Source organism: Trachypithecus francoisi, unplaced genomic scaffold (assembly GCF_009764315.1).
Source record: "Trachypithecus francoisi isolate TF-2019V2 unplaced genomic scaffold, Tfra_2.0 Lachesis_group3, whole genome shotgun sequence".
Classification (NCBI taxonomy): Eukaryota; Metazoa; Chordata; class Mammalia; order Primates; family Cercopithecidae; genus Trachypithecus; species Trachypithecus francoisi.
The window spans coordinates 53,638,760-53,665,593 of NW_022681468.1; the positions used below are offsets into that span (position 1 = coordinate 53,638,760).

At 37.2% G+C, this 26,834-nt stretch overlaps 1 protein-coding gene across 6 annotated transcripts in view; it reads right to left on the reverse strand.

Annotated features, from left to right (window-relative positions):
- Window positions 1-26,834, reverse strand: part of FRMD6 (FERM domain containing 6) — a 254,916-nt gene that overhangs the window by 20,201 nt on the left and 207,881 nt on the right. For 4 of the 6 annotated variants that reach the window (XM_033188053.1, XM_033188050.1, XM_033188052.1 and 1 more), the window contains 6 exons: window positions 21,680-21,924; window positions 12,797-12,887; window positions 9,877-9,980; window positions 8,479-8,555; window positions 5,636-5,822; window positions 2,361-2,516 (listed from right to left, as the gene is read on the reverse strand). In XM_033188053.1, coding sequence (XP_033043944.1) covers window positions 2,361-2,516; window positions 5,636-5,822; window positions 8,479-8,555; window positions 9,877-9,980; window positions 12,797-12,887; window positions 21,680-21,778 — 714 coding nt within the window. In that variant the 5' untranslated portion in view covers window positions 21,779-21,924. The remainder of the gene's footprint in view (window positions 1-2,360; window positions 2,517-5,635; window positions 5,823-8,478; window positions 8,556-9,876; window positions 9,981-12,796; window positions 12,888-21,679; window positions 21,925-26,834) is intronic. The other 2 variants (XM_033188054.1, XM_033188055.1) reach the window with 2 other exon arrangements.

Sequence of the window (26,834 nt, forward strand, 5' to 3'; positions counted from 1 at the left end):
TTCTACTATTTAGGCTGTTTCTTTCCAACTAGTATATTTTTACATCAAGAAAGATACATATAGTATAAGCTTTAAGAGGAGAAACTAATCCATCATTATATGAGTTTTGGTCAATTTCGCTTTCAAGGTTGTACTAACTGCTTTCTGGAATAAGGCTATGCTCGTAAAAATGCTGGTTTTCAAGTATAAGGTATATATTGGTGGAAAAGGGGCACAAAATGTTTTTTTTTTCCCCCAGAATGTTCCCTTGTCCTTTGTCTACCTTATTTACAGTATGAGCAGCCCCTAAATGAAGCAGATTTAACAGCTGCCACTGAATTGCTCCAAAGAATAAAAACTGTGCATCAGCCAATATCTTTTCTCCCACTTCATTCTGTTACCTTTTTATTAAAAATCTTGTTTTTAGCAGATAAGAGTCATTTTCTATGCAATTTAGAAGCTCCATACTTTAAGTAAACTTGAAAATTAAGTTTTACACAGAAGATAAATTGGGGATATCTACTTCAATAAAATATTCTTATTTCTTAATAGGATTCTTTAAAATAGCAAGCTTCCCCAGCAAATAAGGCAAAAAGCAATTAATGGTTATTGAGCACTCACTAATGTGCCAGGTATTCCACCTCATTATTTCAGATTCATTATCTCACCGAAGCCTCCCAAACTTGTGAAGCATATTGTATCATCCCCACTTAATAGACAGCTCAGGATTATAGTTGCCTAGGATGCCAGCTATAGCAAGTAGTGACATAGGGTTTCTAATTGACATCTGATTCCAAAGCCACACTCTTAATCTTTCCAACATATCATTCATACTTCTAATACATTTAAAAATATAAACTAATTATCAAAACTGTCATTTATTTGCATCTTCTCGTGTCAACTGAGGTGTCACAAATGAAATCTCTTAAGGCTAAAAACAAAATTACAACTCAGTCCTTTAGGAACTTAGCCAAAGAGATCTTATGGAACTCAATTATGCCTTTCAAGGATGATGGGGCATTAATAATGCATCTCCTAAGCATAGAAGAGAGATAGAAAAAACATCAGTTGGTCCCTTAAGTTTTCTGAACCAGCTAAAAAGATTACTGAGCAATACATCCGAACTAAAGCCCAGTTTCCAATGGTCTAGCTATGCTAATCCTACCACAAAAGGCATAGTAGAGATAACAAGCATAACACTAACAATGGCAATGGTAACAACGGCAAACTTAACATCATGCTTAACATGTGCTGGGCACTGTTTTAAGCAGTTTTTCATCCAACAATTCCTTTAGTATCCAGCAATCCTAAAAGGCAAGTATGTTGCTGTCCCCTTTAACTATGGGGAAACTGAAGTACACAGAGGTTAAGTAAGTAACTTGCCTGAGGTCACACAGTAAGAAGTCAAACTGAGATTCAATCACAGGCAGTTAGGCTCAACTGACAGTGCTCTTAACCACTTCATCCATTTGGTTTGAGAATATACGTTTGAATACTTAAATGGGTATTCAGGAGTTCTTGTCAGCAAAGTGGCACTTGTGGAATAGTGAAAGGGGTTAGGAGGAGGAAGGGAGGAGAAGACAAGATGATATAGAGTACTGTGAGTGGTTTCTGCAGAGCATGGCCCCGGTTGTTATTTGGGTGTGTGACCTCTGCCCCAGAATGGAAAAACGAGGCTAGAGATACACGGGACACAAAGGAGAATAACTTCCAAGAGTGAGGAACATGTGTAATACAGTTCCTTAAGCACACAGCCTGTGTTATCAAGAAGGCCTTGACTAAATCTTGGCTTTGCCATTTAGTTTTGTGATCTTAGGTGATTCATTTAATCTCGTTAGGCCTCAGTTTCCTGGTCTGTAAAATAAAGATTAAAGTACCTTTCATATAAAGTTATGAGGATTAAAAAAATATAAAGTGTGCCCAGTAAACACAGGACTCCATAAACATTACCTGTTGTTGTAATGTTCTTGTAATTGACAGATACAATGCAGGTATAGCTTCACTTTGAGGAATATTAAAAATTATTTATCAAAGAAGTTGCAAATGCTATTCCCCAAAGCAGAAAAGCAGATTTGGGGAGGAGAGAAATAACAATGCCATAATCACTGAAAAAGTCAGATTAACATTTTATAGCCAATTGTCATCTCACTATTAGAACCATTAAAAAAATACTCCATCCTGCTTCCAGGCCAGAGGAAAAACACCATGGCCTCCAAGACTGACCTGCAATAACAAAAAGCAGTTCAATGAAACTCTTTTAAAAGTGTGTAAAAAATGAAATAATTTTTAATGGAAATGAAATCCTAAGGTTTTCCTTCTCAATCCTATTGAGATGACGTTTTTTTTTCTCAGAAGCTGAAGACTTAGTTGCCGTTTCGTACCTTATACAATCTGTAGTAATGAACAGCGACGTCATCCAGTCGGACGGCCTCTTTGATATATTTAAGATGAGCTTCGGAAGCTGTCAGTGCAAACTGATCTTTGTGCATGTTTGGAATGTGCTTCAGGATGTAGTCTTTCCCCCTCTTGGAAACAACCTGTTGGGATACAAGGGGTGTGCAATGCAACATTTGTTGGAGAGATGTAAGCTCTATCCCCACCCCCAAAATGATGAAAGAATGAGAATCTAAAATAGCCATGTAAACTGGTTGATTTCCATTAGAAAATTCCCACTTTCATTCTGTTTTCACCATCTGTTATGTTGCTGGGCTGAATCAGCTAATACTAGAAGCTATAGAGTCAATTTAATTGTACTGCTGAATACCTAAGAAGAAAAATCACAACAAATAGGAAAAATAAGTTATCTTTGCTTTAAAGTCACCAAGAAAAAAAAACAAACTATACAAACTTTCATAATTTTGTACACGTAATTCTTTATACTTGCAAGTTCATACTTGGTACCATGAAATACATCTATAGTAGGTACATCTTCAGGTTCTGGGTCCTACCTAACTCTTAAGAAAATTACAGCCACAGAGTGGGAGGTTCTAAATGTTAATCAAAAGAAGGCAGGGGACTGGGAGAAATTCTCTAATTTTGGTTCTTGCATAAGAGGCTGATATGAACACTGTCGGAATACTTATGAGAAAACCGTTTCATTCAAACATTCATTGTGATTCACTGTGACTTAGATTTTCATCAGACAGTACTCCGGGCTTTCAGATGTCAAATATATAGTATCCAGCAGCTGCAGGCTAAGAGAAAGGTGTTGATTAAAGTCTTAGCTGATTCCATAAGGAATACAATAGATGGAAGGACTTATGAATGTGAGCAAAAGAATCATGCTCAAAATAATCAAAATTTAAAAATTACAGAATTTTTGGTTTTAAAATGTCTTTATATTGATATTTTGTTTCTTCCTATTGAATATTTTACAAAGAATTAAATATGATGAATTAATAGTCAGTTGTCAAGTTCTGCTAAGAACTCAAGTTACAGATTATTCTTTCCAGGTTCTTTTCACATGGTAATCAGTTAAATCAGTTATTTGTCGACTTTTTTCTCAGGTCAAAAGCACACTGAAAATAGTATTTGTAAGGGCACTAAAGTAGATGGTTTTGGTGATCCCAAGGGTGGGGGAAACTGGTATCTCAGCACACTGGTTGCCCTGGCATACTAACTGGATTTCAGTAATCAATATTCAATGAGCACCTGATGACAACCAGAGAATGCAAACATGCTACAGACAGCAATAGTTTGACAGACATTGTGATTTCTCTCCAACAAATAAAGCACTGTAAGTCACACAACAAAAAATTACTGAGTACCTCAATATGAAGAGCTGATGAAATAGAGAAGGTTAAGGTTATGCCCATCTTTCAGAACACACTAAGAAACAGTTTACTGGGAGCAAGAAATAAATCATTTTAAAATAAGATGTAAAACACTATACCCAGGTTCTTCTTGAACACTGGGCACCTAGATGGTCTGCCCAGAAGGAGCAGAGTCTCGGAGGATGAGTAGGAGTTAGCCAGGTGAAACAGACAGGGGCTTCACCGGCTAAAGGAACTACAAGAAGAAAGACCTGAAGCATGAAACACCACAGTAAGTATGGAGACGTACCAATGGCTGAATGCTGTCACAGCCTAAAGTTCAAGGTGCAGGACAACCAGAAAGGAAGCTGGAATGGTTGGCAGGGACTATAATCTGGAGAGTTTCTAGGTTATGCATGGGAGCCTGGGCTTCACAGGTGACGGAGGAGGCCCTGAAAGTCTAAGTTAGAAGCAAAATCATCTCATCTGCAAGCTGTGGAGTAAAGACCGAAGCAGGGACAAGCTTCTGCAACAGTGCTGCTGAGAACAGGAACCTAGAAACAGTAGGAACTAAGACAGGGAGAGGAGGCGATGGACATTTAGGAAGGCTAATGGCAACAAAAATAGAAAAGAATTTTATTTCTTAAGCTGGGTGATTGGTACTCAAGCACATAGATTACAGGGTGTTTCAGTTGATGGGACAGGACAAGGAGAAGGAATGGTGATACACAGAGTTCCGTATGACTCTCATGTACTCAGAGGTAGGAATACATAGAACTGAGGTGGCAAGAAGATGAATTCGATTTAGGACATCTTGAGTTTGAAGGGCCTATGGGTAAACAGCTACCTTATGGATAAAGGGAAGAGAAACAGATTTGGGACTTGCCTTCACGTAGGTGATCGTTAAAAGCATTAATCTGGATGAGATCTCCCAAGATGCGACTGGTTAAGTGTCAGTTACGGCAGCAAAATTTAGTGAAAAGAGTCTACTGGATATGTCAATATAAAGCAACTGGTGTCAATATAAAGCAAAAGTAGTATATATTTAATTTTTTACTTCATTACTATATTGATATAAAACGGGCAGCACCATGAGTAGACTGATGGGGAAAGAAGGCAGATGGAAATGGCTTGAGGAACACTTGTGGGAAGCAAATAAGCTGAAAAAATCAAATACACACTACCTTTTCAAGACGCTTTACTGAGAAGGCAAGACAAGAGTAGTAGCTCTTCTTTCCCTCCGCCTTTCTCTCTCCAGGATGGGTGAGTGAGAACCAAACATGTTTTGTATGTCCTCACTGAAGAAGAGTTAGTTTGGGGAGGGGCTAATGATAAAGAAGAGAGAGAAAATACAGCATAGACCTGGAGGAAGGATGGGGAGAGAAACAGACAAGGTAGAGTAGAGAAAGGGCAGCTGAGACAGTTCACGTTAGAAAAACCCACATTTTCTTGCTGAAAGAAGGGGTTAGTTGCTCTCCCGAGAGTGGAGGACATGCAGGCCAGAGCCGGAAGTTGACATACTTGTTCTCTCAGCAAAGGAAAGTGAGGGATAATCTTACTTTTTAAAGAGTTATGTTTTTCTGCCTTCAAAGGGAGAAAATTCTGCCTCAGTAAGAGTAGGCAAGAAGGTCAAGGACATGTCAATGCCAAAAGGAGGCTGGCAAGTTCCAAGCTCCACCGTATTATCAGGATGGATGGCAATCCTCTCCCCCATTCACCATAAAAAGACTGAGTACATGAAGACATGATGTGCACCATGTTTTTAAGTGTTAAATATCTGGGCATCACGAAGAATTTGGCCACAGAACATTTGTGTTCCCATTTCTTAAAGAGTATGAGTGGCAACACTACGAACTAGAAATGCCGAAAGAAAACACTCTTTCAAATTTGAAAACAGTGCTTACCCAAGATGGGAAGTAAGCCTCTGGCTCGAAGTATTTTCCATAGTGCTTATTCCTTTTGAAGTTCCCAAGATCAGCCTGCAGGGCAAAGGCTGCCAGCAGGAAGTAGGCCTCTTCTCGGAGCACACACTGAGAATGAAGAACTTGTTTTCTCAGGTGCCAGTAATAATAGTATCTTGCTGCTCTGTCACTAGGAAAATAAGAGAAAACAGAACTCACATTTTCATGGAACAATCCAATGACATGTAAACAGAACCCAAATCCTGCTCTCCATCTGGTGACAGGAGCCCTTCTGTTCCTGCTCCTCCCTCCCACCTCATTGAAAAGGGAGCGGTTGTAGCTAACATCTGATAGCTGCCTCACTGAGGTTGCAGGGGGTCAGAACCCTAAGTCACACTATCCAGACAACAAAAACAACATTTCCTAAGGCTTACAGCATTTGATTCAGAGAAGAAAAACGTCTGAATCATTCTGCTCTAAAATGGTAACTATTTCACCGAGCAAGTGTTAGAAGTTAGACATGTATAATCTGTACTGATTTTGCTACAATGATGCTGCACACGTGACATAAATAAGGAAAAATCTGAGGAGCAATCCTGCTTCAGTGTTTTGCTGTTCTTTTTATTATTATTAATTTTTTTTTTTGAGACGGAGTCTCGCTCTGCTGCCCAGGCTGGAGTGCAGTGGCCGGATCTCAGCTCACTGCAAGCTCCACCTCCCGGGTTTATGCCATTCTCCTGCCTCGGCCTCCAGAGTAGCTGGGACTACGGGCGCCCGCCACCTCACCCGGATAGTTTTTGTGTATTTTTTAGTAGAGACGGGGTTTCACCGGGTTAGCCAGGGTGGTCTTGATCTCCTGACCTCGTGATCTGCCCGTCTTGGCCTCCCAAAGTGCCAGGATTACTTCTGGAAAAAAATTTGCTTAACAAAAGTGTTCTCTTCCTTTTTTTAAGCTTCTCCAAGAAGAAATGAATGCTTTCCTTAAATCTTCTTTTTGAGGTTTTTTTATTAAATGAATGTTACGTTACTGGCATGCTTTTATAGGCACATGTCATGACCATTATTATACTCCCCACAAAAGGAAATACTAACAGGGCACACTCATTACAATTTGTTGAGATCAGAAATAAACACAGTCACCATTAAATACGTTAAGAAATGTTGACTGCGGAAAACATGGTAAAAGCTCCAAAAAATATTTACTGGCAAATAGGATGCTTTTGTGATCAAAGTAAAAATGTGCGTGTACATATTTTAATGAGCTCATTTGCCTCTACATTATTTCAGGTTGAATGTTTACCTGAGATTCATAGCTGATATCATTTGTAGAAAACACATATGGGTTTATTTAAACTAAGACCATGTTTAAGTAGAAAGAGCTTAAAAATAAAGCATGTATGTAATTTTTCCCCCCTTAGGACAGAGTACTTTTCACAGCACTTCTTTTTATAATGCCAACCACAGATGGTCCAGACTGGTTCATGCCTGGGAAAAAGGGGCAGAAGTATAGGGATACATTAAAACTTAGCCCCAGGCCGGGCGCGGTGGCTCAAGCCTGTAATCCCAGCACTTTGGGAGGCCGAGACGGGCGGATCACGAGGTCAGGAGATCGAGACCATCCTGGCTAACACGGTGAAACCCCGTCTCTACTAAAAAATACAAAAAACTAGCCGGGCAAGGTGACGGGCGCCTGTAGTCCCAGCTACTCGGGAGGCTGAGGCAGGAGAATGGCGTAAACCCGGGAGGCGGAGCTTGCAGTGAGCTGAGATCCGGCCACTGCACTCCAGCCTGGGCGACAGAGCGAGACTCCGTCTCAAAAAAAAAAAAAAACTTAGCCCCAGGGGGTTAACTATTTGTTAAATATATGTATTCCTTCTTTCCAGGTCATGCCACACTTACCAGGTAAAATAAGTAAAAATTGTATGTAAACTGACAATAACTAATAAAGTGTCTTAGCCTTTTAAAAAAAATCCTTATGGGCTAATTTTTTTACTTTTTAGTTTGCATCTGGCATTGATAAAAATATCAACAGCTAATTTTACATATAACACACTAGCCAAATGTATTTTGTTTTCTTTCACATGGAGCTTCTCAAAGTTTAAAAATATATAAGCAAAACATATTTCTAGTATTTTCTATTGGCCAAGAAATCACCTCTGAAAGTTTTCTAGCACTAAATCCTCCTATACAGACTGAGCTTCAGAAATGGTGAATTCTGAATTTATCCTGAGCCTACTAGTGTTCATGCACACACCTCCAGAAAAAGAATCAATTACCTGCCCTTGTCAAACTGCACCTAGGATAGCTTCACTGGGCTTAATTTTGGTTTAAAGCTACTGCCAAGAATATAAGCAAGACCCCACACACGAAAAGAAAACAGACTATATAAACACCCATCCACTTTTATAGGAGAGTTCCTGCTTCTGACCCACTCCCACCTTACCACTGGAAAAGAACATAATCTTTTAATCAATCTCCTCACTCTTCACCAAAGTGCTAGTTTCTTCTTGAAATAAGTATATTTTTGGAGACTGATCTGTTTATGAAAACGTGGAGTGGAGAAAATGTGGGCCAATGACACTGTTAATATTTTCATCAATAGTCTAACATTCATTCATTTAACAAGTATTTACTGAATGCCTATTGTATCTCTCTTTTAGGGACTGAGAATATACCAGTGTACAAAAAGATTAAAAAGAAAAAAATTGCTGCTCCTACAGAGTTTATATCCTAACAGGTGGAGACAAAGAATAAAGACAAGTAACTTATTTGGTATGTCAGAAAAAGTGCTACGGGGGGGAGTGGGTGGGGTGGGGAAGGTGGGAAATCTCTCCCTGTCCTCTTACCTGATCAATCTGCCATTTTCCACATAGTACTGCACACGGAAGTGGATGATCATAGGAGGCCCAAATTGGTCGATACCCTAAAAACAAAAGCACACACAAAAATCAAGCTATTTCTAGTTACTTTGAAAATGGGTTTCAAAAGCAACCAAAATACAATGATTATTTGCAAGACACTTTTTAATCACTAATAGGTTTTATTTACTTATAATGAGTGGGGACTTGTAGTAAGTAGACAGTCGTCCTATATAGACACCAGGTTCATATAAAATTAGGAAGTTATGAAGCAAAACAGGGCACCATCCCGTTATCTGATTTTCATTCACTGTAATGCCAATGACAACATAAGGGAAGATAAAAATAAATGCCAGTGGAAATTTCTAGCTGAGATCCAGCTCCTCGCTCAGCTCTGTTCCCTGTGGTGACCATTTGCTCCTTGTTACAAATGTTCTCTTGTTCCTCTGACATTCCACATCGCAAATTCTAATATGCCATTTGTTTATTTAGACATTCATGTTCTTTACTTTGTAGCTGGCTTTGAAGTAGACTTCTAGTTGATTCCAAGACTTCTTAAATACAAATTAGAGGACCTAGGATTACTATTCCCGACTTACTAGGGAGGTTCTGGAAACACGAAGTGAATTCTCTATTAATTTCTCTCATGTAAAGGAAATTAATGTTTGTGAAATAAAGCACCAGCATAATGAACAGACAAAGCATCAAAGGCAAGTACAGTAAAAGTAGATTTAAAAATTAGTAATAATGGGCCGGGCGCGGTGGCTCAAGCCTATAATCCCAGTACTTTGGGAGGCCGCGACGGGTGGATTCCGAGGTCAGGAGATCGAGACCATCCTGGCGAACACGGTGAAACCCCGTCTCTACTAAAAAATATAAAAAACTAGCCGGGCGAGGTGGCGGGCGCCTGTAGTCCCAGCTACTCGGGAGGCTGAGCCAGGAGAATGGCGTGAACCTGGGAGGCGGAGCTTGCAGTGAGCTGAGATCCGGACACTGCACTCCAGCCTGGGCGACAGAGCGAGACTCCGTCTCAAAAAAAAAAAAAAAAGAAAATTAGTAATAACTACTTCTAGAACAGCAATTTTGACACCTAGCACAGCCATAAGAGAAGAGCAAATAATTTTTCCATACTTTTCATTTCAAAGCATTATTCCAAGATTATTAAAGTTATTATCCAACATTATTTAACAGATAATCTAGATTCTATTTATTATTTGCTATAAGCTATTAATACTTGATTAATGTGACACTTTAGAACTTACAATTTTCTTTTCCCATTTTCTACTATATAAAGTATTGCTTATAGTTTTCTTCTAATGTATAACAGCTAAAATAAACATTTTTTTTAAAAAATCAAAATAATTTTGCTTATAAATGTAATCTCACCCAAGTGACTTCGTATTGTCGTACCTTGCTGGCCTCTTTCTTCCATTCTTTTGGACAATATTTGTAAAGCTTTTGTGACATCTCCATATACACATGTTCATTATCTGTACATCAAAAAAAAAAAAAAGAGACCAGATGCTAAAGAAAAGATTTTTAAAATAAAAAAATATAGAAAGAAACAAGTTTCTTTTAAAGCTTCAAGATGTGTGAATGTAGTCTGAATTCCCGTATTAGAAAACTCAAGCAGATAAAAGGTCCTGTAAACTAGACATTAATGAGATACTTGTGAATTATTTTGCTTTTACAATACAGAACACATACTATTAAAGTATACAATATTTAGAAGAAATCTTAGTTGCCAACTTCTGCTTTTACTTAGTTTCTAGCGTCATTATGACTTATAATCTAACTTCTAACACTGTGGGTGTTAGTCTTAAGAAAACATGCTTTCATTCAGCTCAAAGAAGACTGCTCTCATAGGTACAAAATAATAAAGCATGGCAGAAACACCATCTTAATTGACATGTAAGAAATTAGAAAACACTGACAATATCAGCTCATTTTCAAGTGAGAAGTCTGACCCACATTTTGTGAAGACTAATCTTTAAGACTATTTCTTGTCTGTGTTCCACACACAGCAAAACACAGCATTACAAAATGATAAACCCTTACTCACACTGCCTTTGGGATCAGTTTCATGGAAAAGAGAAGGAAAATTTTATGAAAAACAAGTATGAATGCCAAAACATCCCTTCCAGGGGATGATGCTCATAAGGTGAACAGAAAATAAGACTGCTAAAACCTATGCTAAAGTGATCTAAACACATGAAAAGAAGCTGGTAGAAAACAAACATTTTCATATTTCCCAAAGATAATCTTTTAAAAGAGAAAGATATTTCACAAAAGAAGTCTTTGGCATTCCTATATCATACAAAGTTTTAAGTCTTTTCTAGATTCCTTTTATTCTATCACTAAGAAGACATCTTCACGGAAAGCTCTGCATAAAAATGTACCTGTTCTGGAAGTGTGTCTCTTTGACTACTCCAAAGATGTGCACACTTTGCTACACTTTGACTCCAAGCTGAATACTGGGATTTGACTGGAAACATGCCAGAAGAAAATAGGAAGGGTAAAGTTACTCAGTTATAAATGACATTAAGTTAACCAATTTTAATGACAGGGTTAGGAAAGAGATCCCAGAGACAAAAAAAAAGGAATAGCTACTTAAATCCAGTTATTAGGTCAACTAACACTATCTCCCATCTCATATCACTGATTAAACATGAAATAGACAAGACCAGACAATCTTCCTGTCGAAACTGATTTGTGTTTGGCTTGAGTTCCCATCTAAAGAAGCAACATAATGAATAGAATTAAGACTGTTCACCATAATAGTACATACATATATTTCTAAACTGCCACTATACCTCTGCCACCTACAGTTTGACCAGAGATTTATATCTTAAGAATTCTCAACACACATTAATCCTGCAAAGCTGGTGGAATAGTAATTTCCATTTGACGTGAAAAAACTGACATTGAGGGAAGTCAAGTGGCATGCCCAAAGCCACACTGCTAGTTAGTGGTGGAACTAGAATTAGAACCAGGTCAACTGATTCCTGTTCCAATGTTCTTTCACCATACTACTATCTCTTTTTTAAAAAGGACATCTTAAGAATTAGTTTGAAACCTAAGGAAGCTGTAAACTGGTTTTATTGGACTGATTTGTTGAACAACAAGGATCTAGCAGTAGTTGTAGTAAGAAGAATTAACCTTCAGCATGGAATACTAAAAGTTACTTAGAATCTATAGAGCCTCTTATGGCTCTCAGACTCTTCCCTGAAAGAATGACTGAAGTATGCACTAACAAAAGGATGGAGCTTAGCAACTGTGTTTTATTGTTTTAACTACCGCAGGAAGAAACTGAAGAGCAAAGGGCTGATTCACAAGGTCCTGATGTGTTCCCTGCTCCATGCTCTTTAGCCTCTCCTAAAAAGGCAACTGAAAACAGTTTACATTTTCGGGGAAAGGGGCTTTGTTTATCAGCTGACCAACTTTATACTGACATACTTCCCAACTTGGCAGGTGTAAGCATGTCATTGTATTGACCAGATTTCCAAGTTATCTTAAGCCTTTAAATTTACCATATTCAAGTATAAGATAGAATTAAATACACCACACCAAAAAAAAAATTCTTGACAAAATGAGCAAAGATATATAGAAGACTGAACTAGAGAAATTTAAAAATATCATTTGAAGGAAGAAAGCTTATAATAAATGGCTTTAGAGAAGTCCCAGAAATTTAACTCTAAGGTATTATGAGAGAAGAAAGCTTATATGAAGTCCTTTACTTAAAAATCTTCTCCTCATAAAGAATATAGAAGAAACTGACCCGATATTTCCAAGTCATATAGTCTGACTGGAAAAAAGACAAGGGGTTAAGAGAGAAAAATAGAAAATAAGATTAAATTAATAATTACTTTGTGATACTATATAGTTAATAGCAAGAGAAAATGAAAAGAGAAGTCAGTTTAAAGTCAAAAATTATAAAACAAATTAAATTACTTTCCTGAGTTCCAGCTACTCCCTGAATGCAAGGAAACAAAAATCAAGCTTGCTTCATTAAAACATGGAAGAGCAAACACATAGAAGGAATCTAGATTTCTAAAGAGGAATCAATTTTTAAGTTCAGACTATAACAAATACATACCTAAAATCCTAAATATTGTAAAAAAAAAAATACACAGAAATTGAGATTAAAAACATACAGACTACACCTACACTAAAACTGAAGATCAGCCCATGGGTATTTTGACAACCACAGTTTTATAACAATATGCCCAATTTAAGTTACAGCTATAAGATGTCATCTCCTCAGGGTTAGTTGGCTAAATCCATCAGAGAGGGCTCTAAGACTTACTTTGTATAACACTGAGTCCAAAGAGGTGGCAGTCCTTTAGCCGAAGCAGGTCACAAACCTGGACCAGCAACTGGTGACACAGAATCTTAACCTGCAGGGGGAAAAGGCATGACATGAAATAACAATTCAACTAAGTCCACCCAGGGAACCACAATCAGGCAATTTAATGCATCGTAAAGATACTCCTTGAAAGGATGAGCTGACAGTAGAAAACAACTGCTGCTTTATCCAAATCACTTTCACCTGGGGTTGTGTTTCAGTAATGATGATCACAGTACCAGTTTTTACAACAGGGTAATAAAACACAAGACTCACAGATCTTACCATACATGGACAAAGTTCTGAAACCATGGTGCATGATAAATGATAAATGAGTTTCAGAAAGTAAGCAGCATAGCCTATTCACATTACCAAAAATATTTATTTGGCAAGTATCTTTTTTAAAAAAAGTTAATTCATTTGTGTTTTTAATTGACTAATAAAATTGTATATATTTATAGTACACAACATAATGTTCTGATACATGTATATACTGTGGAATGAATAAATCAGACTAACATATGCATCATGTCACATATGTATCATTTTTTGTGGTGAGAACACTTAAAATTCATTCTTGGCAATTTTCAAGTATACATCATCATTAACTACAGTCACCATGTTGTGTAATAAATCTCTCAACTTATTCCTCCTAACTGATATACTGTATTTTTTTACTAATATAGCCCCAGTCCCCCTACCTCCTCAGTCTTAGGTAACCATCATTCTATTTTCTGCTTCCCTGAGTCAGACTTTTTTAGATTATGCAGGATTTGTCTTTCTGTGCCTGGCTTATTTCATTAAACCTAACATCCTCCAGGTTCATCTGTTATTGCAAATGACATGATTTCCCTCTTTTTAAAGGCTGAATTGTGTTCCATTGTGTATATGTGCCACATTTTCTTTATCCATTTATCCACTGGTGCACACTTAGGTTGATTCTGTACCTTGACTGTTATGAATAATACTGCAATATACATGGGAGTGCAGATGTCTCTTTGACATAATGATTCCATCTCCTTTGGGTACATACCCAGGAATGGGGTTCCTGGATCATATGGTAGTACTATGTTTAACATTTTGAGGAACCCCCCATACTGCTTTCCATAATGACTTTACTAATTTACGTTCCCAGCAACAGTGTACAAGGGTTCCCTTTTCTCCACATCCTCGTCAACACTTGTTATCTTTTGTCTTTTTGATAATAGCCATTCTAACAGCCATGTCACATTTCCCTGCTATTTAGTGATACTGAGCATTTTTTCATATACCTGTTGGTCCCGTGTGCATCTCCTTTTGAGGAACGTCTACACGGGGCAACAAGTATCTTTTCAAGGAAAGCTTTCCTCCTAATAGTCTACCCCAAAAACTCATCTACTGTACCATGAGCTGGTCTAGACTTTTTTTTTTTTTTAAGACAGAGTCTCAACCAACTAATTCTTTCTTTTTTTCTTGCAGAGACAGGGTCTCTCACTATGTTGCCTGGTCTTAAACTCCTGACCTTAAGCAATCCTCCCATCTTGGCCTCCCAAAGTGCTGGGATTACAGGGATGAGACACCATGCCCAGCCTGCCTAGCTTTTATCACTGTTATTGTCTAATATATTTTTAGTGCCTAAACCAGATTCCTTTTCTGGGTCTTAGTATAATTCAATCATAAAACCATATTAATTTGGAACTCTGGAGATAAGTTATTCTGACAAATCAAAAGTTAATTGATAGTCTTTAAAACATACAATTTTCTTTATCAATATTATTATTATAAATAATAACATATATAATTATTGTATATCAATAATTATATAATAATAATCAATATATATCAATAATAATCATATCAATACTATATCAAATAATTATTATTACAAATAATTATAATCTCATAATAATGCTTTCTCAAATGTTTAAAGAAGTATTATGGGGGACAGTAATTCTGCTGATTCTATCTTGTTGACTTCAGAATTATCAAGGTTTATTAGAGTTTGGATAGACTTTAAGAAACCACCCAGGTCAATTTATTTATTCTATAGGAGAAGAAAATAAAACTCAGAAAGCTTAAAGTCATATCACTAATAGTGGCAAAGGCAGCAACTCACAGCTTATTTGTGTATCAAAATACTTTAATTATTAAATATATGTATTTAAATATTGTAACATGACAGTTTATCATTTTACCTATACACATTACATATGGCATCTCCCCTTTTATTAGTACTATTTGCTTTCAAATCCTTTTTTCAATAAGGATGACAATGAGTTTAAGTTATTATAAATTCTAAAAATTAACTCTGAATTAATTACTCTTTATCATATCTTAATATGAAACTCAGATTAGGAAAATAAAGACATGCCAAGATCCCTTGAAATTTGAAAGTCAAACAATTCAGAACTGGTGATAATTCCAACTATAGTTAAGAATGGGTTTACTGCTCTTTTCCACATTCATTATTAAATAGCAACCAACCTAAAGTATCTTACCCACTGGAAAGAGCAGAAGATATTTAAGGCCAACGTAGCTTCAAGTGAGCTGCTTGGAAGTACCAGGAACTCATGCAGGGGTAGTGTCTTATTTTACATTCAGAATATGTAGTAGGCACTCAGTAAATGCTCAATGAATGAAAGCCAGGAATCTGATTCCCTGTGGGCTCCTCCTCACCTTCATTCTATTCCATGAGTAGAGATCAAGACCATTCCCCGAATTACTAAGTAAACCATTTTATAAATATGCCACTCAGCATTTTAGGAAAACTATATAAATGCAAACCCACGCACCGACACCACTGGAGAACACATTTGCCAGTGGGAAATCATTATCATTCTCTCCGTGTACAGCTAGCCTGAATCACCTGACATCCTAGATTTCTGTCCTACAGAAGTCCTATGTCATTTCCAACATTCACTTTAAAAGGCCTCTGGATTTTGAGTTCCATATCATCATAATTCTGCTTTACAAAGAGGCTTAAGCAATGATAAAGAAGAGGAGAACACATCAAACGTCATAAAATTCTGAAGCTGAACTATATACTACAAATTTGTGAATTAAAATGTCATGTTGTTTACAGCACCTTTAATCTTTAGTTTGACTGTATTTAAAAATGTTGGGCACAAAGCAGCTAAGATAAAATGCAATGAGAAGTTAAAATTCCAAACCACAAAGTAAATGTATAGGAAATAAACTGTTTTAACCTTGTGTGACTGCAGACCAAATAACGGTATATATTTCCTCCCTGCAGCCCATACATTTATTATTCTTCTGCTGGTTTAAATCAAGTATTTGGAGCCTACTGGCAAAGCTCTTTAACAAATATCAAGTAAGCAATGCTCTTATTCAAAAACTATAATTAAATAAGGCCATGGCTCTGAAGTCTTGCCTGCTGTGAAAACAAGCTTGAGTTTTCTGTATTTCCATATTATGAGTCTTTAAGGCTACATTTTAGCTGACTGTGAAATTTCTCAAGTTCTTTAATCTTCAGGAGCAATGGGAATGTTAGAAAGTGCTATATAGTATGAGGTATTAAGAATAAGAATTAAAGCTTTATCTAAAAATATACTCTATATGGACTTTTTTTTTCCTTGAGACAAGGTCTCACTCTGTTGCCCAACCTGGAGTGCAGTGGCACGAACATGGGACATTGCAGCCTCATCTTCCCAGACTAAGGGGATCCTGCTACCTCTACCTTCCAAGTAGCTAGGACCACAGGCAGTGCCACCATGCCTGGCTAATTTTTAACTTTTATGTAGAGACTGGGGTCTCACTATGTTGTCCAGCCTGGTTTCAATCTCCTAACCTCAAATGATTCTTCTGCCTCATCCTCCCAAAATGCTGGGATTACAGGTGTTAGCCACCTCACCCAGCCTCTGTATGGACTTTTAAAACAGCATGTGATCCTAAATGTTAAAGGTTTGTTATTGTGCAAGAATGTTTAAAATATACTCTAGAAAAAAAGAATTGTTGGCCGGGCGCGGTGGCTCATGCCTGTAATCCCAGCACTTTGGGAGGCCAAGGGGGGCGGATCACAAGGTCAGGAGATCGAGACCATCCCGGTTAACACGGTGAAACCCCGTCTCTACTAAAAATACAAAAAAATTAGCAGGGCATGGTGGCAGGCACCTGTAGTTCCAGCTATGTTGGAGGCTGAGGCAGGAGAATGGCATGAACTCAGGAGGCAGAGCTTGCAGTGAGCCGAGACTGCGCCACTGCACTCCAGCCTGGGCGACACAGCGAGACTCCATCTCAAAAAAAAAAAAAAAAAAAAAGAATTGCTTTGTCTTAGTGAAGACATATAAGCTCGTGGCCACAATTCATATCAATCAAATCTTTATGGCTCCCACATTTACAATGGTTTTACTTCCAAAATTGTCCCAAGTTTCCATATTTGCCTGATGATTAAAATAATTTAAAATGGCCTCTATTAATGCAACTCACAGGGAATTCAGAATGACCAAAACACTAAATTCATTCCATATACAAAAAGGCGACTTTCTATCAACCACACCTGTCAGGGAATGAACTTTCATTGCTAAAAATATAGAGAGAGAAATTATGAAAAAAATTAGTTAATAAAATCATTCTCGCTACAGTTAATTTATTACACTCAAACTCTATACACATTGACTGCTGTTTTCTGAACACAAAGATAACACTTTGTAAAAAGTGAGGGCCTCTTGGCAGCCATGAAATGTTTTTCTGGTAGTGGGGAAGCCTCCATCCTACTTAACCTAGCCCCCTTCTTTGGTCCGACCGCTTACTAGAGAGGAGTTTGGGCATAGCAAGAGTCTACATGCCTGTGTCCTACCTTAGACCTGCCCTGAAATAAGAAATCTTACAGGCCTACATGGGATTCAGACTCTTCATCTTGGTTTATTAACAGAGTACATTAATGAAATGAACAAACAGTTCCAGGAAATAAAAACAAGTAAATTGATACTCAAGGGCTCACTTACTGAGTAATTCACATATGCCAGGTGCTTCACTAAGTACTTCATGCACGTGACATCTTTAAATCCTTGCAATGTCCCTGTGCATAGGGGTAAGATTATCCCTACTTCACATATGAGGAAACCAAAGCAACAAAACAAAACAACTAGAAAAGTTGCCCTAGACTGCAAAGTTGTGGAGCAGGGATTTCAACACAGGTCCCTGTGGCTCTAAAACCCACCTTAACAGTGATATATGACCTCATAGTCCATGATCATAGTCCTAACCATCTCAGAGAGATTATCATACTAACATTGTAAAAGAGGAGAGTTGAAAAAGTATAATTTATCTCTGCCTAGGGATTAAAATGACAATAGCAGCTATTACATATGCATCAGAAATTATGCTGAGTGTTAATCCTAAATTCTCACAATCACCCTGCAGCATAAGTATTACTCTCATTTTAAAGGTGAAGATGTTGAGGCCGAAAGAGGTATAATTAACTTTCCCAAAGTCATTCAGATATGAGATTTGAATTCAGGTCTGTGTGTTTTAAGTATATCCATGTATTTTCACTTCCATACTACTCCTCAATTATTCTATAAAGGGAAGACAGAAATGAAGCTAATACAAATTCAGTACCCACTACATACCAGGTACTGGGCAAGTTGCTTTTACAAGTGAAAAAAGTGAGTAAGCTTAATCAACTTGTCCAAAGGTCACAAATCTAGTGAACTGTAGAGTCAAAATATGAATAGTCTTTTTCTCAGCAACGATGACAATTATATTATTATTGCTAACAACAACCAACATTTACTTTGCACTTACTACGTATCACGTACTGTTCTAAGAGCTGGGCCAGTGACATGTGCCAAAAACACAGTCGAGTAACCAGAATTTCGAAGAGTGAAAGAAACTAGGTGATGCTGGCATGTAGATCTTTGCCTGTTTCACTCAAATTCTAGAGTATCTATAGCATCTATTTAGGGGATCTTATTAAATGCAGAGCCTTGCGTCCTACCTCAGACTCACTACATCAGCATTTCTCTCATCCAATTACTAACCAGGCCCGCCCCTGCTTAGCTTTTGAGATCACATGAGATCAGGCAACATTCAGTGTGGTATGGCCATAGACTACACAATCTGAATATTACTAAGCTGCCCGAAATAATTCTGATGTACGTTCAAGTTTCAAAACTGCTGATCCATAGGAACAAATGAACTGGCTACCTTCCCATCTGTTCTCTATAACTATCTTCCTCAGCTGAGATTTTAGTATAAATTAATTTCTTTGAAAATTATAGTCGGCTTTCAGTATTCTTCACTAAGTCAGATTAGCCTTCCCTTCATTAAATGTGGTAAGGTGTTCCACACCTGTTTGTGTGTGTACACACACATGCACATACACACACATATTGCACCAGGTAAAAAGACAAATGAAAGTGAGAGAAGTTTCTTAAGTGCTTATGCTATATGTCCTAGATTATGTATATTTTTAAAATTTAGTGGATATCTTTTATATAACTGTATAAAAAGTAAAACAAAATATTCACACATGTAAGTAGGATTAGATTATAACTTATTTTGCTAGTGCCCACACTGAAAAAAGAGATATATTGTCGATATTTATTCAGTTTAAAAAACCAAATGCTGTCAGAATAATAGCCCACCACTTCACACATCCAAAAACAATTTCAGTTACCCTAAGCAGCAATGTAGCTAATCATTGGAAATTCTGCCCAAAAGATGACAAAGTTCATCCAATAGGCAGGCCTGTTGGATCCTCAGACAACCCCTATAAGCAAAATGAGGATACAGCAGTAAATTAAGAAATGGTGTTGATTGTCAGAATAAAGCCAAAATGACTATGGTAATAAGCAGAAACTTTTCTTAGCTAAACTTTTTAATGAAATTATTTAAATGTCGTATACATTTCAGCATAATATTTGCAAATATTCTTTTATATAGCAATTGGATTTAAAATATAGTAACATGGCGAGGTACAATGGCTCACGCCTGTAATCCTAGCACTTTGGGAGGCCGAGGCGGACGGATCACTTGAGGTCAAGAGTTCGAGACCAGCCTGGCCAACATGGTGAAACCCCATCTCTACTAAAATTACAAAAATTAGCCAGGCATGGTGGCAGGCACCTGTAGTCCCAGCTACTCGGGAGGCTGAGGCAGGAGAATCACTTGAACCTAGAAGGCAGAGACTGCAGTGAGCCAAGATTGTACCACTGCACTGCAGGCTGGACAACAGAGAGAGACTCTGTCTCAAAAAAAAAAAAAAATCAAAATCAAAATAAATAAACAAAAATATAGTAACATATAGGAAAGAAAACTAATTCAAGTCATGCACTAAGGCAATTTTTCCTCTAATTCCATCAGAATACAATCTATGAAAGAAAGAGTATGAAAGTTGATAACACAGAGAGGGGTTGAAAAATGTTAGGCATGACATTGATTACCATAAAATTGTTTGGCAGTCTCTACCAAGGCTAAACATAGTGTAACCTATGATTCACAAATACTCTTCAGTAGAAACCGAGAAATATTTCCACATGTGTATACACATAACATGTTCATAACAGTTTTACAATAGCCAAAAACTTAAAACAATCTAATATCTATCCATCAACAATAGATTAATAGATTGGGTCTATTCGTACAATGGAATATCACACAACAATGGAAAAGAAGTAATTATTGTCACATGGATTCACATGAATAAATTTCACAGGCCAAATGTTGAGTAAAAGAACTCAGAAGTGAATACATCACATAACTTCAGCTTCATGAAATTCAGAAACAAGCAAAACTTTGGTGACAGAGATCAGAATAGTTTTTACCCTTTAGGTGAAGGATATTGACTAGGAGGGGTCACAAAAGATCTTTCTAGGGTGCTGGCAAAGTTTTATATCTCAAACAGGTGATGGTTACATGGATGTACACAATTGTAAAAATTCATTGAGCTGCACACATAAGGTTTCTATACTTTGCAGTATGTAAATTATAACTCAATTTTTTTAAAGTTAAAAAAAATCATATTCCTCAATGTTCAGGTTATCTAAGCAAGTTGACTATGACTCACAAATCATAAGCGACAGCTTAGTGCTCAAATGTTCAGCCTATGCACCTAGTCCTGCAAATTGGCTAGACTTCGGCTACTCTTAAAATCAAGATGCATATTAAAAAGCTATCTAAGGCCGGGCATGGTGGCTCACGCCTGTAATCCCAGCACTTTGGGAGGCTGAGGCGGATGACCTGAAGTCAGGAGATCGAGACCAGCCTGGCCAACATGGTGAAACCCCGTCTCTACTAAAATTACAAAAATTAGTCGGGCATGGTGGTGAGTGCCTGTAACCTCAGCTACTTGGGAGGCTGAGGCGGAAGAATCACTTGAACCCAGGAGATGGAGGTTGCAGTGAACCAAGATCACGCCACCACACTCCAGCCTGGGTGACAGAGTGAGACTCTGTCTCAAAAAAAACCTATCTAGGTTCGTGCAAAAGTAACCATAGTCTTTGATATTACTTTCAATGGCAAAAGCCACAATTACTTTTGCACCAACCTAACAGCGATGATTACCATTTCATGTGTGCGGGTGACAACTCTAAGAATTTAAGACACAAATTCATATACTTCAATAGAAGTTGTATTTCGATCAAAAGTTTAAAAGGAGCAAATGTTTGTTTTTCAATATAGTAACCACAGTCCTCTAATTCTAACCCAGGTGAGAGAATGTTGAAGGCACCTGCACACAAGCCAGAAAGCTAAGTGAATGTATGTATGGACTATTTGACAACCCAATTCTGCCACATTATTACTGCCCTAATTTTGTAAAGATTTCACCCTTAAGTCATAAGTTGAATGTGGTCACTGGTGAAAACATAATATTTAGACATTTCTGAAACTCAATCTACTCACATTTATGATAATGTTCAGAGATTCATCGTTGGGAAGGAAAATGCACACGCTGCGGCGGTCTTGCATGACTCTGTTGTTATGGAAATTCAATTTGTTCATTGTGTTTTGGGCTCTCTGGTGGTCAGGGCTGGGCTCTGGGTCCTTGGCAATTCCTCAGGTTCCCACCACTCCAAAGCCAAGCTTGCCTCCTCATCACATGCCCTGCAGGAGAAGCATCATGGTGTTCGACTACGTGGGTTTCATAGCTGTGAAAAAGCCAAAAAGGGGAGACACCTGAAGAAAGGCGGTGAAGACTGTGAAAAGCAGGTTGGGAAGATGAACACGGCACTACTACTCCTGTGGGCACAGAGACAGCATGTCTCCAGCCAGCACCACCTTGTTTAATACATGCGAACTCACTGAAATTCATTCTGTATTTTGCCCACAAAGTTTTAAAGCTTTCATCCACAGTCAGGAATTAAACTTATAACCAATGAGAGCCTCACACATTCAAGGATGTACTAAGCACTACAGGCCTCACAGAAACAGAGATCCTGTCTTGGAGGAGTTTTCCGTTCCACATGGGAGATAAAGGGTTTTGAACATGAAATGACAAAAACAACAGCAATAAGAAAATTCTCTTTCTCTTTCATTACTACCAAACTCAAATAAATGTCTTGGCTCTTACATTACATTCATTCTTCAACCAGGGTGGTCTGGCTTCCACTTCCTTCACTTCACCAACATGGTTCTGCCAAATGAAGCCCGTGATCTCTACGCCATCACTTTAATTGATCTCTCTACGACATTTATCCTGGTTGTTAAGCCCTCCTTACAACATTCTTCTCTCTTAGTTTTTATGGCTCTGTCTCTCCTGCTTCTTTAATCTGATAATGCAAACTTGATTTTTCCATTTATTATTTCATAAACCAATTAATACACAGATAAAACAAGACTGTGTATATCAAATCATGTTTGTATAGAAAAGAGGGATGGATTTTGGATGCCTCTCATATCTAATTAGTTCTATTAAACATATTGTATTGTTTAACTTACCAGGTTTTTGATATAGAGAATTTTGTTTGCAAGTAATAGAAATTTTATCTCCAATTTTCAATAATTACACCCATTATTTCTGTTTTATGTCTCATTGCATTGGTGAGATCTTGCAGAATAATTTTAAAACAGTAGTGGGTGTTTTCTACTTTTAATGGGTGTGTCTAGTATTTCATATATTGTTGCTAATAGAACACTATTCAACCAAAATATGTCAAGACTAGTTGTCTCTCAAACCATTAGTATTTATATTATTTCTTTCCAGCTACATCTGTAGGATGTAAAAGACCATTTCCAGGAATATGGAACTGTTTTACTAGGTGGAGAGTATATATAATCATACAATTTTCATAGAAAATGCATTAATACTCACATATATCAAAGCATAAATGAAATAGAATCTTGGCCGATTTGCTTAAGGTTAAATGTATAACTCTTATCAGCAGGAGGGGAAAGAATATATTCTTAGATAGTTGGCACATTTAGAAAATATAATCTAGTATTCTTTTTAAAGAATAAATAAAACATCATCCACAAGGGAATTACTCGAAACTAAAACAAATGGTTATCATATGTATGGTACTTCATTATTAGGAAGGTGGCTAAAAGCCCAATTAGAAATATTCTGCCTTTCTTAAAGAATAATTGTTTCATGTTAGGTTATAGCCAGTACATCACCTCGTGGGGGGTCATTGGAGGCCTGTGCTATCGTTCTCACTAGGATGGATGGTTAACCCATGTGTTGTTCTAGGACCACAAACTACGCCCCAATCTACTCATCCATCTAGGAGAAAATGCATGCTTTTATTTCAACAATTCCAAAGCATCAGTTGGAGGACCAGCATTGGCTGCATCAGAAGCACCTGGGTGTTTCCAATAAATACAGAATCCTGAGCAGGTATTCCAGCATTTCTATTCATACAGAATTTCCAGGGTCAGGGCCAGGTATTTCTGATGTGTAGCAACAGATGGAAACCACTTTAGTTAGCAGAAGGAAGGCACTGAGTAGAGGGTTGAATATAATACATTGGAAAAATATCTTAAGGATAAAGAATTGGGAAAAAGTAATATATGTGAATATCACATCATTATAATAGGAAAAACAAGGTCCTTAACATTGTCAAAGGTATAAATTCCTACAATAGGTCAAATTCGTGTGCTCAAAACATTTTCCTGAAAAATGTTACTAGGCGGTATAGGGATACGTAGGTTTGCAAAGTACTGTACCCTACATATGTCCTCTCTTAGAAATTCAGAAAGTGTTAAAGGCTCTGAGAAGTCCTGCAGGCAACTTCTTATATTTAATGCATTATTTCTCAAACTTACATAAGCACACAATACTTTTCCCCCAAGGCATATCTATTAAGGTCCTACAGAACAATATTCTTAGGCATACCACTGAGAGATACAATTCTAAAATTATTTTATCAAAGATTATATTTCATGGCAAAATTTTCCCCATATATTGATATATTCCAATACGTAGTCTTCCTTTTTGCAATATAAATCTTTACAAGAAGAAATTATAAGCTTTGATTAAATGCATCTTAAATTCAAACCCTTAAATAATATTCATCCCAGTATAATTCTTATTTAAATCTATACTTCAAATTGAGTTAGTCCTATAATTTTTCACTTCTAATTAAACCAATTACAGCAGGGTATGTCTACTGACCTACTTCCCAGAATTTAAAAAATAAACTAGGAAAAAATATCTTCTGAGCTGTGGGATGTTTCCAGAGCTTCATTAAAATAACTTGAAATTTTCATTTGGGTACAATTTTTGCTTCTTTTATGGTTCAAATATGCAGCACAAAAGATGACTGGAAGAGGATTATTGAAGCAAATTTAATAAAAGCACAGTCTATATGAAGCAGCGCTGCTTCACTGCTACTCTTTCTGCTTTGAGGATGGCAAACTAGAAAAGCGCTTCAAGAGAGAGATTAAGTTTTTACTTTACCCAAGACAGTATTAAAGCTGATTAAAAGGCTCCACTGAAATGGTAAAATGGCCATATCTCTAATATGTGCCAGTACAAAACTTTTAATCTAAAATTGGGCAGTCCTGGGGAAAAGGATTAATTAAATTTATACCAATTTTAATTCTAGAAGTCAATCTCATAGCAGCCATTGGCTACTTAAACTGTGTCCTACACTAAATCTCAACTCAGTCCCAGGAGGACACATTTCCTACTACTACAGGGCAACCCTTTTCTGCCCAATGATCTTAGGATCAATTATCTATGAAGAGTAGACCATGTGGTAGTAATATATTTGCCAGGGAACAAAAAAAAATCAGTTTTAATAATGATCAAGTTCCACCCAGCCTCTTTATTTATTAATACCCAACTTACAAAAACAATACGTTAAGCTATACAATTCCCCCCTGGAACTTTAAGCGCACATTATTATAAGTTCCTTGTTTCCTGATAAGTCCCAATGGTTACAAAATTACTCAGTTTCTTTTAAGAATCAGGAAGCCACCACCCATGGGCATTCAATACTGATTGTCATTTTTAACAAATTGTGGGAAAAAAGCTTTAAAACTGGGTCACTACCCCTAAAAGTATGCAGTTTAGTTATAATGTATCAATACTGATTTGTTAGTTGTGACAAATATACCATAATCATGTAACATGATAGCAACAGGGGAAACTGGGTGCCTGTGTGGTACACAGAAACTCTCTATACCACCTTTGTAACTGTTTTCTAAATCTAAAACTATGGTAATTTTTTTTTAATTTTAAAATTAAAAGTAGGTCTCCAGAAATTTCCTACCCACATAATACAGTCTCATTTTGAATGTAGGCAAAGGAGGATTCTCAATTCTGGGACTGTCTCTCTAAAAAAGTAAAAAGCTGGTAATTTGATAAGATGACTGTAAGCAAAGCATGACTAAGTAGGCATGTATCAACAGTCAATATGGTATCTTTATCACCTAACAAAAACAAGGCAAAAATTTATCTTAGAAAACTTGGATTGCAGAGAATCCTATCTTCTAATTTAATCATCACACATTCATATAGCTCATGTTACACACACAGTACGGTAATATTTATTTGCTGAAAAGCAGAATACAAAAGCATTACATATTCCCCCTCCACCTATGAGTTCACCATCTAGTTAAGGACATATCACTGCCAAGAAGATTAAAATGATAGTATTGTCCCTGATTTCTAAGAGCACACATAACTCTGATGGGCAACTCTCATGCCAACCTCAAAGGAAGATATAATGGATAACAGTATTAAGTATACAAATACTGTGCTATGAATACTGTAGCTAAGATCATTCTGGAATAAACAGTGTGTCATCTTTAATGTATAGTATCCTATCCCAAAAGTGGTATCAAAATGTCTTTAGTAAAATTAGTTTTTGTTCATTCTTTCATTCAACACCTACTGTCTGCCAAATGTTGCTGTATGTGCCGAGTACGCTAACAAAAATATCCTGCTCTAATAGAAACAGACAATAAGCACATGATGCAGATGGTGATATGTACTATGAAGAAAAATAAGCCCAGAGTAGATGATAGAGTTGATGGAGATATGTTTGTGGTGTGGATGCTATTTCATGTAGGGTAATCAAGGGAAGCATCTCTAATGAGTCAATATTTAAGGAAACATCTAAATGAAGAAAGAGATGTAATTTCCTTCCGTCCGTCCATCCATCCATGCATCCATCCATCCATGCATCCATCCATTCCAGGCAAGAGTTTTCCATGCCAAGACTCACTTATTGTTCAGAAGAGGCAAAATAATAGTGCTAATGATAGCTAGCATTTACTACAAACTTACTATGTTCCAGGCACGGAATAAGTAAGTACATAAGTAAGTACTTATGGTATGTTAAAGAAACCTGTGAACTCACTCGCATGCTTCCCATTCACAGGTGGGATCTATTTCCCCTCTCCCCGGATCTGGACTGGCCCTGAGACTAACTCCTGCTCAGTAAGAAGTTTTTCCTTGTGGATAATCTATTTGTGCAATACTCCTTGTAAGTACTCCTCAGTTGTCTGTCTCCTTTACTTAGCTCTTCTCAGAGGAGGGTCACTTCAATAGCTATACATTTTGCTTAATCTTCAATGACAGGCACACAGTATATGCTCATTAAATGTTAGC